This window comes from Cryptotermes secundus, unplaced genomic scaffold, assembly GCF_002891405.2.
Source record: "Cryptotermes secundus unplaced genomic scaffold, Csec_1.0 scaffold2635, whole genome shotgun sequence".
Taxonomy (NCBI): domain Eukaryota; kingdom Metazoa; phylum Arthropoda; class Insecta; order Blattodea; family Kalotermitidae; genus Cryptotermes; species Cryptotermes secundus.
In genome coordinates this window covers 18507-37940 of record NW_019737442.1, presented here as the reverse complement: position 1 = coordinate 37940, position 19434 = coordinate 18507, and the positions used below count along the sequence as shown (strand labels likewise).

Sequence of the window (19434 nt, the reverse complement as noted above, 5' to 3'; positions counted from 1 at the left end):
ATGCACTCATAGCGGCAAAACGCGGTACTACAAGAGCTCTGCCCACAAAAAAATTAGTTCAGTTTCTTTTGGGTACCCCATCGTATAAGGCATTAATAAATCTATCCACCAATCCAAAACCTGCATACAGTCGCTAAAACATGTGACAGTATGCAATATGCAAAATTTTTGTTTGAAACTCTCCCTACCCTCTTTCATTAAGACCTCTGCTGGAGCGACAGAAACTCTGGTTTCAGCAACCTTGCAACCAGGGCTGAGGCAGTTTCTCGCCAGCTTGAGTTGCACAGCTGCACACCAACAGTGGAAAGGTTTCCTTTTATTCTGTGTTGGTTGCTGATCACTCAAGTCACCCCTTCAGTGTGAGCATCAAATGCAACTAGTTTCATACGTGTGGTTTCATGTAATTGGTTTTGCAATGGGAAAGTAACCCTAGCACAAAGCATTCTGACCTACCAGACTACATTCATTGCATCACAGACAATACTACTCTTCACTCAGACAGTACCTGATTTTACCAGCAGATAACGTAAGTTGTCATTTAGTTGCACATTTAGTTTACAATGCACTTTTCTGCAAGTCATAATTTTTTAAACAAAATAAAGGGAAAACATTACAACCATTATGCCAAACTTATATGCCTGGCCTTGTTATTATTGAAGAATTTTTTAGTTTAGGGAAAACCTTCTGAACACTCTACCTTGTTGACTTCGGTTCTGAGAATGTACAATCTAATTTACAATATCCTTGTATATACCACTCTCATTCAAGGTGGTTGTCAGAGCTGTTAAACATGTCTGAATGAGAAGCAAACTAATTTACGAACTCCATGGGGCCAAGCTGTTCTTGAGAAGCCACCAGAATTTCCCAACATTTTATGTAACCTGAAGGTTCATTATCATATTCACAAAACCCCTCTACTGGTCCCTATCCTGAGCCATATGAATCCAGTCCATACCACTCCATCCTATTCCTCTAAACTACATCTTAATATTATCATTTCACCCACAGCTAGGTCTTCCTAGCAGTGTCTTTCCTCCTGGCTTTCCAAACGAATCACTGAATGCATTCTTCCTATCCCCCATGCTTGCTACATATCATGCCCATCTCATGCTCCTTGACTTCATCATTCTAATTGTATATGGTGAAGAGTACAAGTTATGAAGTTCCTCATTATGCAGTTTCTTCAGCCTCTTGTTATTTCTTCCCTCTTCATCCCAAATATTCTCAGCACCATGTTCTTGCTTAACATCAGAGACCAGGTTTCACACTCATTGAAAATTATACACAAAATTACAGTTTTGTATAACTTCTACCTTTTTTAGACAGCAAGGTTCTACTACATGGTAGCAACAATTAGCCAAACTGAATCTGGTGTTAATTTTGTCATGAACAAAATCCTCATCTGTAGCTGTCCTTCCCAAATACTTGAACTTTGCCACATTTTTGAATGATCTATATGAGCTATCTTCATGGCTTCATTTTGCCCTGAACTCTGGTGATGAGACATTTACACTTAGTTCTCTCTGTGTCTGCTTCTATTTCAGTCTCTCTACTAGCACTGATTGCAGCTCACAATAGATCTGCACCACAAGCACAGAGCAGATGCTGGTGTTTACCATTTTCTTGGACCTTCCTAACTGTGTATTCTAAAAAGAAGTTGAAAAGCAATTCCACTGCGGCACCTCCTCTTCTAAGATGATTTCGAACAGGAAATGTATAAGACAAATGTACTGTACATTTTGTTTAAGCATAACTTGTTTAATAGGTACACCAAAATGCAAAGAGAATATTGTACAGTACTTCCTTCCTAACTGAATCATTGGCTTTCTTGAAATCTACGAATAGCTGATGTACTGTCTCATCCCCCTTCTCCTTTTCCAGTAATTGATGAATGAAAAAAAAAATCTTATCAGTAATTGATCTGTTATGTCAAAACCCACACTGATGATCCCCAATAATTTCATCTGCATATGAACTTAACCTTAGAAAGTAAGAACTTGATTATCAGCTCTACATACTTCCCACACAAAAATATACATAAAAGAAATGGGCAGCACCAGATGGGGTAACCTTCAATCAAATAGATCATGTCCTCAAAGAGAAGCGATTTGCGACGAATATCCTGGACGTAAGAACATTAAGAGGGGCCAACTGTGATAGTGATCATTACTTAGTACAGGTTAAATATAGATGTAAAATAAGTTGTCAAAGATCTAAGCAGTATGAGAAATGTAAGAAATTTAATATTGACAAGATTACGGAGAGTGATAAGAGAGAAGCATTTCAAAATAAAATTAAAGAAATTAATGACAATAGAGCAAATAAAGAAGTAACGGTAGAAGGGATATGGGTAGATTTTAAAACCACAATAATTACAGAAGCTGAGAAGACTCTGGGATATCAAGAGAAACAGGATAATAAAGAATGGTTCGACGAGGAATGTAGGGAGAGTATAAACCTCAAGAATAAGAAATATATGGAAAGACCAACAAGAGCAAGGAATGAGGCATATAAAGAAGCAAGAAGGAAAGCAGACAAGATTTGCAGGAAAAAGAAACAGGCCTTTCTAAATGAGCAATTACTGCACCTGGAAGAAGACTTAAAAAATAACAAAACAAAAAATGCCTTTGTTCAAATCAAATATATGAAAGAAGGTTTCAAACCAAAAACAGAATTTATCTGAGACAAAAAAGGGCTTCTAATAAATAATAAAACAGAGATAATGAATATATGGAAAGAATATTTTGAACTATTATTAAATCAAAATCAGAATATGGAAGATAATGAGGACAATGAAGAAGATGGAGAAGGGGAAGAGGAAGAGATAATAGAGCCTCCAACAAAGGAAGAAGTGGTAGAAGCATTAAGGGAACAAAAACTAAATAAAGCACCAGGAGGAGATAACATACCAGCAGAAGTATTGAAGGCAGGAGGACAAGAAGGAATAGCAGTACTCCACAGAAATATAAACAAAGTGTGGGAAGAAGAAAAGATACCAGAAGATTGGGGAAAGCGCATTATATGTCCCATATTTAAAAACGGGGATAAATTAACATGTAGTAACTATAGAGGTATATCATTACTACCGACAGCATATAAAATTTTAACAAGGATACTAAAAAAGAGACTGGATCCATATATAGAAAAAATAATAGGGGAATATCAATCAGGATTTCGACCCAACAGGTCAACAATAGACAACAGACTCCTTTCACTGATTAGGCAATCTTCCTTACTTCAAATAGGATTAATGAGTTTATAGATATCAAACTGTAATATTTCATCTCCTGCTTGAATCAGATCTGTCAGATCACTACCCAGTGATTTATACCTTTCAATTCTGCAATTTCAACCTCAAAAACACAAGGCTCAGGGACTAATAGCAAAATTCTATGTCCACCTGCTTAATGTCACTGACCTTATGTATATTCAACTGTTGAGAGAAGTTGTTCTTCCACCTATTCAAATGCTGTGGGAATCTCTAAGCAGATCACCATTCTCAACCTTCATCACGTTAGTTATAAGTTTGGAACTCCTCTTAAATTCATTCATTCCTCTATATAAGTCTCAAATGTTCATTTAACCTTTAACGTCCAGACTTTTAAATTGCTGGGAGCCCTCTGCGGCCAGTATTTAAATCGCTCTAATTAATTAACACTGCAAACTTTCAGAAAAAAAAATACATACTGTAACGTGTTGCTGGTTACTGAAGACGCTGTAGAGATGGTTAATTGGTTTATTTAACAATCTACAAATAACGGCTACAATTACTTATCACACAGTTGCGGGGTTTCACACTTTATAACCCTATGCGCAAATCAGCTCAGTCTGTCTTCCATCCGCAATCGGTCGGCATCTGCTTTTATTTGGCTTGCCCTCATCTCTTCTTGACTAGCTCTGACTTCCTTGAGAAGCATTTCCATCATTTGCTGCATCTCCATTTTCTAGCAGTAAAATATTCGATGCGCAACAATTCAATTTGTGGCGTGTTTAAGTTCGTAACACTTCTGACACCAGTTTAACGTGTTGCTGGTTACTGAAGACGCCGTAGAGATGGTTAATTGGTTTATTCAACAATCTACAAGTAACGGCTACAATTACTTATCGCACAGTTGCAGGATTTCACACTTTATAACCCTAATCGCATTAATCTGTTAACACTGTTGCGGGGTTTCACGATTTATAACCCTATGCGCAAATCTGTTCACTCCGTGTTCAGTAGTCTACATGTTTACAGTAGGGGAGCTATGTATCACTGTATCACACACTCCCAATTACACAATCACCCACACGTCCGGTTCTTCTTTCCGCGACGGCTGCTATACTCCAACTGTAGTCGGCTGACTGGAGAACTGTTGCTAACACACTCGGCGACTGTCACATTACAAGTCGACTCGGCGACTGTTACGTTCCAACTCGGAAATGTCTTCGGCGATGGCCACGGTATAACTGACTCGGCAACTGTTACTTTACAACTCGGCGGCTGTCACAATACAACTGACTGGTAGCTGCTGTGCGGTTCCCTTATATATTCGCAGTGGTGCCTGTTGCGGGCCACGTCACAGTGGAAGCGGTTCCGCGTTACCGTGACGTCACCGCGCGTGGCGCGTTGCATAGCTACCAGGATGCGGGGGCTCGGCTATCTTCGGCTCCGCTCGTGACGTCACCGCGGGGAGAGTGGGAGGGTGATGATTCACCTATTACGCGAGCGCTACTTTACCGCTACGTTCCACTGGGGAGGTAGGGGTCAACATGTCACAATATTTTCCGTTCTATGCAACATACAAATACGAACTAAAAACAGTCTGAAAGACAATAAAATTTTCTAAATTTACTCAAAAGTGAAATTTTTACAAACGAAAATTAACTGCGATTATTTTGTCATGAAATGCAAAATATAATCTTTATTGTATATGTTATGAAATTCCAAAGGACTTACCTGTTATTTTTTCTTCAACCTTGAATCACGGTGATACTGTAAATATAGTCACACTATATACAATAATATTTTGTTCAGACTGTACACAAGTTGGAACTGCATCACTTCACAGTTTACGATACACTCTGACGCGCGTGGAACTTCTTGAAGCAGTCCACCTCACACAGGGCGACACCACCCTTTTTACAATAGAAGAGCGTGCTCCTGCTTTTCTTATTTAGCGAAAAACACGACGTCTTTGTTTCCTTTTGGTTGGCCAGTGTTGTGAATGTTTCACCTCCAGTCAATTCGGTTGGGCCCCCTTATAACTTTGGCCTTCCCTCCAAGAAACGCCACTGACTGTGATATTCGGCTTGTGCGATTAAAGGATTATCTTGGAGGAGGGGGGTTTCTGGCAAAATCGAATAAATTATGTTGACTGACAAAGTGACACTCTCACCTGTTGGTAATACTCGCAAAATAGTGATGCAAAGTAATTATAATACTAGTCGAAAAGAGTGCCACTCCGACACATACTGAAAGTCGCAGTGGCGAAGATGTCTTTTACTCACAAAGTAATACTGGCTCAGTGGGTTTATACCTCTTCCAAGACGCAAAATAAAAATGATATATAAAGAAATATATGACAGTCTGACACTGACTTTCTAACTGATAAAGAAAATCCGACACTGACTTCCTAACTGATAATTCGTCACTGAAAACCAATCCCTGCATGCGTCACACTTCCTTGAAGGCTCTGGAAGCACCCACATGCTAGCACAGAAGAATATTTCCTCATCAGTTCTCGAAACAAAGCTGGGCTATATTTGGCTGACCAGGTCATAAACAGTCATATCTAAACGTAAATAGTATAGAAACCAGTACCGTGATAAACGATTTCTTTGTTCAGAGCTAAGGAATGAACCACTGACATGACCTCACGTAGGTTTGTTTTGGTTTCAAACCCAAGGTCAAACTGTCAGCACTCCCAAAGAGAGCACGTACCCTGCGTCATATATGTCATTCGGCCAACTCGGGTTGCTGCTTCCATCATATATATGTGACATTCGGCCGTTAAAGGTTAAAGAAAGATACGTCCACGGTAACAACATTCTAATCAGGCTGTTACCATGGATATAACAAATGGAATTCTTCAAGCTGGTGATTCCTATCCCAGCCACCTAGCAGGTATAAAGAAAGAGCAGCTGAAAGGCTGTCAGTTCATAGTTTAGAAGTGAGGTTCAGATTTCAGAATGGAAGCAAAGAGTTCAGAAATGAAGTGAAGTGTTCAGAAGAGAACACAGAAAATGTGTGAACTGTTATAATTGAGTGCAATTGTGATACTGACGTCAAATAAACCTAATCATCAAATCTAGAATTCACAATTATTAGTCATGCATACCTTCCTGCATGTAACAATAAATTAAAATAAACCCCAATGTAATTTATAAAATTCATACCTGCTTATGTGCAAACCTCAGGTTGCGCATATCCTTGCAGAAAACTTCTATACCGTATGAGTTTTCACCCCTACTTGACGCTCCACCAACTTTCTCAATTCGACTAACCTGAAATGAAATCCAGTCATGTAGATTCCACACTCTGCGACACATCATACAGACACCTGTTATTCTGAAAAATACACAGATGAAAACAGAACTTTTATGAGACCAGAGGTTCTCACAGCAGTTGTCATGAAGGTTACCATTTTTCCACCTTTGATGTTCAGTGAACCTGTTTCCTCCATCTTCAGGACAGCAGGATAAGCCAAGCCAACCAGTCTGTCCAGGGCCCTCATCCAAATCTTCTCCTCCCCACATCTATACCAATCCTTGCCATTCTTGGTTTACACTTCTACCCTGAAGATGGCAGAAAGTTCCTCCAACATGCTGGTACCTACCTACCCACTACATAATATTAAATTGCAGCATCCTGTTGCACTGCATAGAACTGACTTTGCATTCTGCTTTCTTGCCATCTATGTTCAATGTTGGTTATTGTTCTCTCGTCTTCTCTTCATTGTCACTACATATTTCAGCCTAACTGGCCATCATCAGCTGTGATGAAGGAATCTGTCACTCACTGTGAAGCTTTTCTGCTTTTCTTATATAGCTACACTGGATTATAGGTTATGTGGGTTAACAAACTGCTTTATTTGGGCATCCTTGAACAACTGCAATGAACGTTTTTGCCGTATGGCTTTGCTGGTTTGTTGGTTTGAGGCCTGTGTCTGTCCTGAAAGTCTGGGCATTAGTTTGTTGTATGGTGGTAAGCCACCAGGATTCCTTGTTGTAGGATGCCCAAATAAGAGAGCTGGTTAACAAACATAATCTAGAATTAGTGTTGACAGCAATGCAGAATAATGGACATTTGATGATTTTAGTTTCGTGGATGGAAGTTCTGAAGGAAAGAGTCGCTGTGATGTATATTTTGCTTTGTAAGGAACTGTGATTCTAAAAAAATCTTCAAAATAAAAATAGAAATCAACACATTTCACAACACTTTTGTCTTCCCAACAGGACATCTTTGAAAAAAGATAACCTGTAGGTATACAGAAAAATACATAAGTCGGATAAAAAGTAGTGGCAACACCTCTATAGTTCTGAAATGACTTTATTACCTGAGGTAAACACACTTACATTCCTTCAATATAATCGCCCCCCCATGTGTACCACCTTCTGCCAAATTTGTGGAAGGCGTCGTACACCATCAGCACGTCCACTTTTGTTGATGTCCAGCAGTGACCGTCCTACAGCACAAATAATCTCCTCTCTTGTGGTGTAACATGTCTCTCGCATTGGTCCTTTCATTTTGGTAAAGAGACCATAACTGCATGGACTCACATCGGGTGAGTATGGCGGATGTTGCAGTATCTACCATTGCCAGTAGTGAAGGAGATCCTTGACAGCGTGAGCAGTATGAGCTCTTGCATTGTCATGCAGGATGATGGGGTTCCTTGCCAACAAATGTTGTCGCTTTCTCCTGAGTGCTGGACGAAGATGATTACACAGGAAATTTCAGTAGTAGGCAGCGTTTACTGTCTGTCATTGAGGTACAGTGCAGTGCAGATCACTCAATTAATGTCATATACCACAATGAACATTGCCTTCACATTACTCTGTGTAGGGAGCATTTTCTTTGGAGGAGGAGAGCCAGGATGCTTCCATTCATTTGACTGTCTCTTCAAGTGTGGCTCGTATGAGCGAGCCCAAGTTTCTTCCAGAGTAACAATCCTTCCAAGAAAGTCGTCACCTTCCCTCTGGTACCGGTCCAACAAGTCCTGTGCAAGTGCATAATGTTGCCATTGTTGCACCTCAGACATTGTATGGGTACCCAATGCACTGCAATTTTGCAGTATCCAAGAATATTGTGCAGAATGTGGAGCACGGGTTTGTGACATACGCCTACCTCAGTAGCTAACTCCTGTGCAGCCCATGAACGATCGACATCCAGCAAAGAAGAAGCTGAATTCTGTGGTTGTCAACATGGGGTCATCCTGAACGATGGCTGTCCTGAATGGCATCCCTCCCTTCATGGAACAATTTCACCCATTGTGCCACTGTGCGATATGGCAAAGCAGCATCACCACATGCTTCTCGTAGTCCTTGATAACAGTTCTGTGCACTACGACCTTGTGCAACTTCAATTTTTATCCAGGAGTGTTGTTCTTGTTTCGTAAACATGTTGTTAGGGTGCCTGAACTGGGCTCCTGCACTTCAAGACGATGCACAATGCAACTCAATGAAACATGAACAGAGCCACTCACTGCACTACTTCAACTGAACTTCTGCTATCAGCTACAGACAGCACTAGTGCCACCTGACGCACCTCTTTCAGGTTACAGCAGTGCTGCCACTTCTTTTTATCCAACCCTTGTACATTTCACCACTCTTTATTATTGAAAATTCAGCACTGCTGGATTATACATAATCCCAGATGAGACGCAGTTACTTTTGGTTGTGATTGCAAGACCAAATCATATACATGACACAAGCAGATAATTCAGGTGTAAACAACCAACTTTCTGAAGGCTCTGAACCCAGCTGCAAGCCTCATGTTAACATTTTTGCAAATGTAAAGTATTAAATCTGTCCAGAAAAACCCTTATCTTATCCTGCTCAAACCCAAGAACCTTAAAATTTCAAAGAATATGTGTAACAGCTCATTCACCATAAGAGGTATTACTTACCACACCAAGCGGTACATCAAGAACATTTGGGGTATCCCTGTCCATGCTCCGAAAATGAAGCTTGTAGTTCGTTACTGACAGTACACCCCTGGCAGGACCACTGTATGGGCAAAGGTATGTGACTTCTCGTGCCACCCCTTGAACTTTCTCCCCAGGAAGGAGGGGTGGGTCATCTGGCCGAGACGATGGACCACATTCAGACACATTTGTCTGCAATAAAAACATCTTCAACAATGCAGTACCTAGTAAATTATACTGTCATGATTGTGTGATTACAGGTGGGGTTTTGATTGGTAACTGGACGTAGTGAACGCTTGCGCTCATAACTACAAATAGCTGCAACAGTCTCACTGAGTCACACACTCCAAAGATCACTGTAACTGCAGCACACATAAAGTCTTCTCAGTCTTAATTAGCTGCTGCTGGGTAGTGGCTTGCAATGGCTGGCATTCTCCTTCCTCTGGGTTCCCAAACTGCCCCAGGCCTCAGCTACCAGCTTCTCACATCTCACAACTGCAACTCTCAACCGACTCAACCCATACTCCTGTTACATGTTACTTAACCCTGGCACAGACCACACAGAATACACCTCTTCCATTATTGCATGTTCACTTGCTGCTGGGGAAACAATGTGTCCACAGAGCTGTTCCCTAGCAACAGAAATTTTGAAACTGTACAGTGAAATAGCTCTATCTTGGAAATTAGTTCATATAGGTTGACTAAGCATAACTTGTCACTACAGTATCATACTCCTACTCTTCTTATACACAACTTATTTTAACCATATTAATAATTTAGTTTTAATTTACATGGCTACTGTTAAGTCCCTTTATGACACTATAGCAACAACTTAACATTCAAACAACATATGTAAAGTAATTCCTTTATAGTATTGGATATGGCTTCTGATAATTGCTAATACTGGACAAAACATTTACTTACTCCCATTAAAATAGCTACATCTGATGGACATGCTACTTATTTAGGCATTAAGAGGTGCAATGGTTTTGGATGTCTCTTATAAAGAATTCAAAATGACTGTGCGAGCTCTGAGGTTCCCACAGTAGATCTAACGATTACTGACTTCTGGGGTGTGACCTCATGCAATGTGATAAATAGGTACAAACTTTTCAGGGGAACCTGTTCCCTCCATTTTCAGGGTGGTAACTCCATGAAATTAATTAGTTACTTCAAACAGAAATGGAGTCACTGCACAGGGATGGATGTAAACAAAACTACATATCTAAAGCCATATGTTTCAAAATTTCCTAAATAGGTAAATGGAACATTCTAAAGCAACCTAGTGCTATCTGAAGACAGTAACTAGAAAGAAATGTATGAAGTACATAGTATATTATGACTGATGCAGAACTGGGCCTTCCCACAGTCATGAGCACACACAAACAAAATTGTCATATTGAGGGTTAATATAACAAGTATAAAAATTATCGGGATAAATGAAGCATTTGGTTAAACTCATACACGGTGTCCAGGATCCGTTAGGACTATTTTTTTATTTTGTCCTGCAATGCCATCTGTTGGCGAGTTGTGGCTTTAAGATTCTTGAAGTTTCATTTGTAGCTGTCTATAATTTCAAAACGCAAGCATCACTGCATCATGTTCTGACCTTAAATGTAACAGTACTGTTCTGAGGCTCGTTGGAAAATGGCGGTTGAACAGAGCCAATATCAAATTTTGTTTGAAGTTAGGCAAAACAGCTGGAGAAGCATACGAAATGATGAAAAGTGTGTATGGTAGTGATTGTTTGAGTCGCTCGAACATTGTTCGATGGTATGCTGTATTTTGTGACTGCAGGGAGGACACTGAAGATGCTCCACGTGCATCAAAGCCGAGAACAAGTCACACTGAAGAAAGTGTGAAAAAGTGACCAAAATCCTTGCATCAGACAGATGTGTTTCTGCAAGACTCGAGGAGCTTTTGGAATACCAAAAATTACTGTGCATCAAATTTTGACAAAGAATTTGGGCAAACAGTAGGTCTGTGCACGGTTTGTACCGCATGCGCTGTCAGGAGATGAAAAACATGCCAGAGTGGAACATCGCAAAGACATGTTACGGTCGGCCCAAAGTGATACAAAATTTACAAAACTGATTGTTACTGGTGAAGGGACATGGTGTTTTCAATATGAGCCTCTAACAAAGTGGCAGAGTGCAGCGTGGTTGAGCCCAAAGAAGCCAAAACCAAAGAAAGTGTGCATGCAAAAGAGTCGAGTAAAGACACTGCTAACCGTTTTCTTCAATTCCAAAGGAATCATTCACAAGGAATTTCTGCCAGAAGGTCAAACAGTGAATTCTGATTATTATCTTGGAGTCGTCAATCGTTTGTGGGTGAGAATTCTTTGAATTAGACCTTAATATCCAGAGCAAGGTTCCTGGTTGCTCCTCCATGACAATGGCCCACCCCACAAATCAAAGGTCATGTGCGATTTTTTGGCCAGAAAAGGGATCACAGTCCTTGATCATCCTCCGCATTCGCCAGATTTGGCTCCAGCAGATTTCTGGTTGTTCCCAAAAGTTAAGCTGGTGATGAAAGGAGACCGTCATGACACCATCCAGGACATCCAAAGAGAATCTACAGCAGTTTAAAATGCAATTCCACAAAAGGAGTACAGTGACTGTTTTTGGAAACTTTTCAATCGATTCCAGCTATGTATTCATTCAGAAGGAGACTATTTTGAATAAAAAAAGAGTGAAATTTTGAAAATAATTCACGTCTTATATATTTAATGAACACAGTCCTAACAGAACCTGGACACACTGTGTATGACTGCATTTCACCATCACTCTCCTGCAACTAGGTCATCTTATTAAGAAGCCTGAGTAAAAGTTTCATAAAAGTTCGCACTTCATGGGAACATAATATTCTAAAAAATTATTATAAAAATTTATACATATTTCTTTATATCGGCAATTTCAATGATACATAAATATTTGCCACTAAGAAATACAGGAGTAACATTATTAAATTTGTGAAGCTCTGTGTGTTTTCCTCCTACCTGGGTGAGTTAATCTAAAAGTAATGTTAATTCTGTTACCACTACTTACTTTGCCCTTAATTTTGCTCTCCAGGGTGGAGACCACATTCTCTGTTGAGGTTGAGCTGGATGATGAGTAGCTTTTAGAGGGAGAGCCCTTGCCTGAACTTACCTGTAAAGGAGAGACTTTTTTTATTATAAGCAACAGCTGTTGGCATCACAACTTACTACCACTTGCAATGTTACAGTTAAGACACGCATGGTTGAGACACTATGCTACAAGCAGGAAGGTGACAGGTTTGATTTCTGATGAGGTTATTGGATATTTTCAACTGTCCTAATTCTCCCAGCAACACTATGGCCCTGGGATTGACTCGGCCTCTAACAGAAATGCATACCAGGAATTTTCCTGGGGGTGAAGGACGGCAGGCGTGTCAGGCTGACAACCCTACTGCCATCTGTGAGCAGATTGTCTAGAAAATGTGGCAGCCTCAACATCTCATAACCCTATGGGCCTTCACAGCTCATTACAGGGATAGCTTTGCCTTTTTACTGCTAAAGCATGCATTAAAAACTAGACAATTAGCCATGGTAGACACAAAAGCAGTGAAAACAGAACATACTTTCCTCGGTTGTCCATCTACTGGGAAAGACAGAAGGGCAACTATTCTGCATGAAGGTGCATTTTACAACAGGAATTTCAGTGAACTCTTAGAAAAGTAAAGTATATTTAATTACCCACAGAAAATAAATGGTAACCTTCTGAGTGGTTTGAAATTATTTTGCTAAGTCATAACCAAGTAATGCTGCTCTCTTAGGCAGTTCCTAGTGTCGGATCAACCTGAGAGCTCATGGCACAAAAAAGACATTGCTGGCTGGTTAAGAGTGGAAAATATACACAATATACACAAAATCCAATTTTTTCTCACAATCACATCTGTGTATTCCAGGCATTGTGTGTGTATGTAATTTAGCACTCAGAACACCTATTGTGATAGTAGTTTCCAAATAAGTATCGATGTTCCCTCTGAAGATGATCTGTAAGGATCAAAACATGTAAGGGTGCTAAGTTTTCAAGTAGAAAAACTTAAATAGTCACGCGGGCAGAGTTGTTTTGTCTTCGCATTCCCTTGGTTTCAATTCTGCAGCTCCTGAAATTTAGTTCACCTCCTTTGATACAATAATTTTGTGCATTCTCTGTCAAACAATGCTTCATGCTGCTTTAACTCATAATAAACTACTCTCAGTAATACAATGTTACAAGACATCCATATCTTCTTATGCATCAGCTATATGGTCCTTTTAATCCTGTATATAAGCATCCTGTTGCATTACTATATCTAAAACTGTTTGTGTACTACACAGTATGTCATCAGTGCAACAAACTGTTCCTTTAATGTTCTCCATTCAATACATATGCATCAGGAAGAGTGCAGCTGCATATGTAATGAATGGATAATATTAGTGCAGTGAAGCAGTTTTAGCATAGTAAGGCACCTGAAGTTGCCATTTAGGGCCACAGCATGTTGTGTCGAAAGTGAAAGTGAAAGTGAAAGAAGGAACACTTAGTTACACTGCTGATGGAGTGTGTAGTACATATAAACAGTTTTAGATAGTCCTTTGAAGCTTTACCTTTGCTTCCATCGCTATTCCTGCCCATTCTCGTCTATCCAGCAGGATCTGCCCGGTTTCTGAACAAGTAATTTTCAGAGGACCAACGTTTTTCTGTCAGGGTGTACTCCCTTTGGAGGGGGTTGGCTTGATAATGAATAAAGAGCCATCCCTGCCCTCAGTTTTTCCTTCCCTTAGCCAGACAGTTCTGTTTGGAGGCACCAGGCACTCGTCTTTCACCCCGCTCCATCTGCCACATCTGTGCTCTCACCCCAGAATGTTCTGCCCATGATTCGCCATGTCGTGGGGGAGCTAGGATTTTCCAGCAGAGCCCTACTTAACAGGAGGCATCAATGCACCCCACCAGAGCCATTTACCATCCTCTGACCTCATGCAGAACATCTCCTTCACAAAATCCTGAACACAAAATATGCTGACAGCTGTTGTCTACCAAAACATACTACATATACTCAGAATTACTGTTTTTTGTTTACCACTTTGTCCACTGTCCAGTATTCTAAAAAACAGAGAACACAAGGTTCCAGAAACTGCATCTGTTTCCATCCTCAGGTGATGGGAGGAAACACATCTATTCTGTTGGGTCCCTCAGAAAGAGCTAACTTCAAACACTGGATTCATTACAGCTATTTAAAAACCTGAGACCAGGCAATGTCAGAGGGTGATAACAGGAAAATATTGTGACATGTTGCACAATGGACGACAACCCGTCCCTACCCAGCAGTGACGTGGCAACTCTGGCCACAGTGATGTGGCAGATGAGTCAGCGCTCCATCCCCCCCTTCCGCAGTGACGTAACGCACAACGCCGCAATTGCTACCTACCTGAAAACAACTTCCAACAGCGTTGCTACGTAACAGGCAAACGCTGCGACTATATAAGTGAACCACACTGCCTACGAAGCGAGTTGAAATGTGGCCGTTTCCGGGTTCAGTTGTTGTTGTTAGTTAAAAGTGTATCAGCCGCCGAAGACAGTTGGAAGTGAGTCAGCAGCAGGAGAGTGTTTGATCAACAGTTCTCAAGGCAGCAGCCTACGAGTTGAGTTGGAATCTAGCCAGCGGCGAGTTACGAGTTAGTGTGTGATAATCAGTGACAGTTTGTGATAACTGATAATTAATTGGGAGTCTGTAACACAGTGACACTTGTATAGCTCCCGTACTGTGAAAACGTGTAGACTACTGACAATAGAGTGATTTGATTTGCGAATAGGGTTATAAATTGTGAAACCCCACAACACTGTTATAATTCATTGTAGCCATTACTTGTAGGTTGATGAATAAACCAATTAACAATCTCTACGGCGTCTTCAGTAACGAAACACGTTACAATGTAATAAAAATTATGATAAAGCACGCACATTCGTGGAACTAGGATAGAAGGGGAGGTAGAAATTTATGCTACAAACCTAGCCAACAAACCAAGTCCAAGAACACCAATGAAAAGAAATGGAGAATTTGTGAAAACATACAGTGTCTACTGGACACTGGACAAAGTCTGAAAGTCCAGTAATCCTGAGTCATATACACCAGAAACCCCTAGAATCTACATACTACATACAGTTTGATATCCAAATACTTACTGACTCTTGGCCCAACTTGGAATTAAGCGAGCTGGACTTGGAGTCTGAAGCCAGGGAATCGCAACTTGCATGTTTTGAGTGATTTGTCTCAGAGTTCAATAATTCAGCACTTCCTTTTCTGTCCATCTTGTACATATAAAGAACTCAGCTGCTAAGGAAGTTGTAATGCCCTGCATTTATAAGGAAACCTTTATTATTCTGTAAAGCTGGACAACATACATCATTGCTATGGTTGTTGGTATTATTTCATTGCATTGTTGAAAGGACACGACTTATCATAGCATATGCCTGAGAGACTAGAAAAAGAAAGAAAACAAAAAGTCATGATCAGGAGAGTTAAACATGGTTGACTTACATATATGATGTAGATGTAGGACCTGAGGTTCTAACAGTGGAGGTTATGAAGAGTTCCGTCTCATGGGATATAACACTCATTGCTCTGCTTGCCACCTGCTTTCATTCTGGTCTCTTGTTTGACTTATTCTTCAACCCTGAAGATAGAGGGGAACATGTTCCTCCCAAAATGTTGATTGGCTTTCAGTGGACTACACCGCATTATATCCCAGAAAACAGAACTCTTCATGAGGTGAATGCTTCAATCCTGGGCCAATACTGAACTTGCAGACCAGACTGATGATGTAGTTCAACTCTACAGGGTGTCCGGATGGAAAGTACCCAAACTAAAATAATTATATCTCAGAAAGCACTCATTATATATATTTATGGGTTATACCACTACAAAAGGAAACTACAAAATTCTTTTCTGAGCATACAGTTTTTTCAATAAACTTAAATGTGGACTCCTTTGGTGGCACGACAAATATTCAGACGATATTTGACCTTGTTACACGTTGCGTAAAGCATGGTTGGTGTTACCGTAGCCACAGAGTCCCTTATGCAGGCTTTCAGGCATTGAAGGTCATTGATCTTAGCTTGGTAGACAAGGTTCTTCACATAACTCCACAAGAAAAAATCCAATGGTGTTAAATCTGGAGATGTAGAAGGCCAAGCAATTGGTCCACCTCTACCAATCCATCTCCCAGTCATCTCTCTGTCCAGGTGATTCCTAACATGGTGGCAGAAATGCAGTGGTGCCCCGTCTTGTTAGACAATAGTTTGAGGTGGTAATTTGGACAGCACATACAGCTTCAGCATGTGTTAGTATGAATGTCGATCACAGTCTTTTCTGAAAAGAAAAATGGTCCAACTTGCTGTGCATTAAGCCAGCCCACACATTCACTCTGGGGCTTCCTCTCTCCAACTCACATGTGACATGGATGTTGACTGCCCTAAATCCTGCAGTTGTACCTGTACATAATTCCATTAACATGGGATGTTGCCTCATCCGAGAAGTGCATTTGGCAGAGGAAATTGGGTGATGCATCTATTCTTTCTAGCATGTCCACAGCGAAGTTTGTGCATGCTACTTGGTCACTTGGTTTTAGTGCATAAATCCTTTCAATCTTCTATGCTCATAGCCAAAGCCTTTTGTGTAGCAGATCGTGCACTGTTGAACATGGAATTTGTAATTGCACGCTGGCAGCATGAATCGATTTGCGCAGACTTCACTGGAATGTCTCGCTAATATGAATGACATTTTCTTCAGAGGTCGATGTCTTTCCTAGTTTATATGCAACAGTCTACCTGTAGTCCTCAGTTTGTTGTCCCCGAACTGAATGCTTTTCTGTGTAGTAGGTTGATGTCCATATGGTGTTCTAAAATGACAGTGGAGAAGCTGTAAGAGATTGCAACTCTGCTAACCACAACATGCACTGACCCCGTTACTGAGCTCACCGAAGGTCACCAGCTGGTAAATGCATGTAAGCCGGGCATAAAAACAAGTTTCAGACACTTCTTTTCTGATGACCTAAACTGGATATGTGCATGACAATTGGTTTCCAAGACACAGATTTTTTTTATTTTGGATACCTTTCATCTGTACATCATGTATTATGTATTGTTAAGTAAGGTTAAGTTAGGTCAAACCACAGACAACATTTTTGGTAGTATTTATTTTAAAGATGCCACCACATAAATTTCTGATTGTTGCATTAGTGTAAGAATAGGAGCTGAGACAGCATAATATTGTGGTTTAACTTTTATCATACATTTTTCATAGTTTCCTTTTCTTCCTAACATATTTTCCCCACAAACCATGCAATCATAATTTCACCCTAACCACATTAGTAGCACAAATTAAAAAACATCATACCTATATCGACTATAATTGAGTCACTTGCACACATGGTTAGAGGGGTACCAAGAAAAATGTTAACCAAAGAACTCAGGTATACAGGGTGTTTCACGACTTTAGGGCATAACTGCAGGAGGTGATTTCGTAGGTCTTTGTGATCAAAAAAGTTCATATAAAAATGTGTTCGATTTTGGACGGTTACAGAGTTATGACTGTTTTAAACTCAGAATAGAAGGTAACAATTACTGACAATAAACGGAACAAAATAATAAACCGGCATAATACATGATACATTTAAAGTATGAATGTAAAGTTAACTTCGTGAAATTACCTTTAATTTGAATTTATTGGTGCTTAAAGCTGATTTTCGAAAATTCCACCGCTGGCCGCAACACATGCTACCGCTCGGTTGTGAACCACGCCAGGCATACCAACCCACCACGCCTTAGGTACCTCTCAAGTGTCGAGATAACAAGAGCGCTCTGTCTGTAGCTGGCTAAAAATTGCGACCCGCCAGATGCCATTCACATGAGGGCATGTACGGGAATGAAAAAACGGTCATAACTCTGTAACCGTCCAAAATCGGACACATGTTTATGTGAACTTTTTTGATCACAAAGACCTACGAAATCACCTCCTGCAGTTATGCCCTAAAGTTGTGAAACATCCTGTATAACCTAAATGTCAAAATCTAGAAAGAATGAAATGTAAAAGAGGTTTTCATTCCTGTAAGAAATATAGCAATATACTATGCATTCTACTGATCATAATTGAAATTTAATTACTTAATTCCATCACAGAGCATAGGAAATATAACAAAAATTTTCAGATGGTAGGAAATGTATGTATGATTATCCCAATGAACACCGCATAGCCAAACAGGTTCATGGATCCTGGATCATACCCAACCCTGTTTTCCTAAGGTAATTGACACTGTACATCCTACCTATTTAATTTTGGACTTTCTGAGTAAAGACCACATAGTCACACCTCATTTACATTTTAATTTACATTTATTTATCATTTCATGGATCCAATCATCTCCCCATAGGGCTGGATATAAAACATGTCACATATACAAATTTAAGATGACTACATATCATTCGTCCTTGGTTCAATAAAATATAAAATCAAACCTGAGACAGAATTTCTCAAGTTGTCAGGACAACACACACACACACAAAACTACGTATTCATTTAACAGACTGTACATGGGTGATGTTTCGCTGTGGTTGGCTATCAACATAACCTCAGCTGATCTACTTAAAAGTACAACATATCCTATAGGTCCTATAGAGTAACATGTGCTATTTCATTGTGTAGTGGTTGGTTGGAGCAGTTTAACCAGTGCTGTAGGACATTACTGAGCTTATAAAACATTTCGGCACGAAACAAAGAATAACTCAAGCGTAAAAAGATTACGTGATTTACAAAGACCACGCCCCCTCTAAAGTGGAAGACTGTTCAAACACATAAGCCTACTGCTCTTCCGTAACCTCTATTGTGTATCCACTTCAACCTAATTGGCTCCACCTGTAACAAGCATTATAATTAAGCACGTATTCCTCGAAATACCTATACGGAACTTGCAGCATTTGATAATTCATCGCAAGTTACACCACAACAATGACATCAACTTGGAATCCGTAATGTATGTTCTATTTGATCCATGTTCCGGAACTTCCGGTCACATATCACAGCTTCTACATGCTATTGGTTGGACACATAGCCGCCTATAAACGTCATATCCGGCTTTCCTGCCGTATGTAGGTAACAGGTATTGTATTCATACTTCCTTACTCATGGAACCTAAAGGAAGTCATAGAGCTGAGCCCTTGTGGAGGAGACGCCAATTCTGCAGCTACTCAAGAATTTCTCAGCATTTTATGGAATCCGAAAGTTCATTACCGTGTTCACAAGAGCCCTCCAC

At 40.2% G+C, this 19434-nt stretch overlaps 1 protein-coding gene across 2 annotated transcripts in view; it reads right to left on the bottom strand.

The window, feature by feature from the left end:
- The window catches only part of LOC111870478 (myotubularin-related protein 2), a 46608-nt gene extending 27431 nt beyond the window's left edge, over positions 1-19177 (bottom strand). Inside the window, exons 1-5 of one of the 2 annotated variants that reach the window (XM_023862810.2) lie at positions 19080-19177; positions 15311-15480; positions 12173-12274; positions 9108-9317; positions 6379-6486 (exon numbers count right to left, since the gene is read on the bottom strand). In XM_023862810.2, coding sequence (XP_023718578.1) covers positions 6379-6486; positions 9108-9317; positions 12173-12274; positions 15311-15445 — 555 coding nt within the window. In that variant the 5' untranslated portion in view covers positions 15446-15480; positions 19080-19177. Of the gene's footprint in view, positions 1-6378; positions 6487-9107; positions 9318-12172; positions 12275-15310; positions 15481-19037; positions 19058-19079 lie in introns of those variants that run through there. The other variant, XM_033753860.1, reaches the window with a different exon arrangement.
- Between the last annotated feature and the right edge of the window lie 257 nt (positions 19178-19434).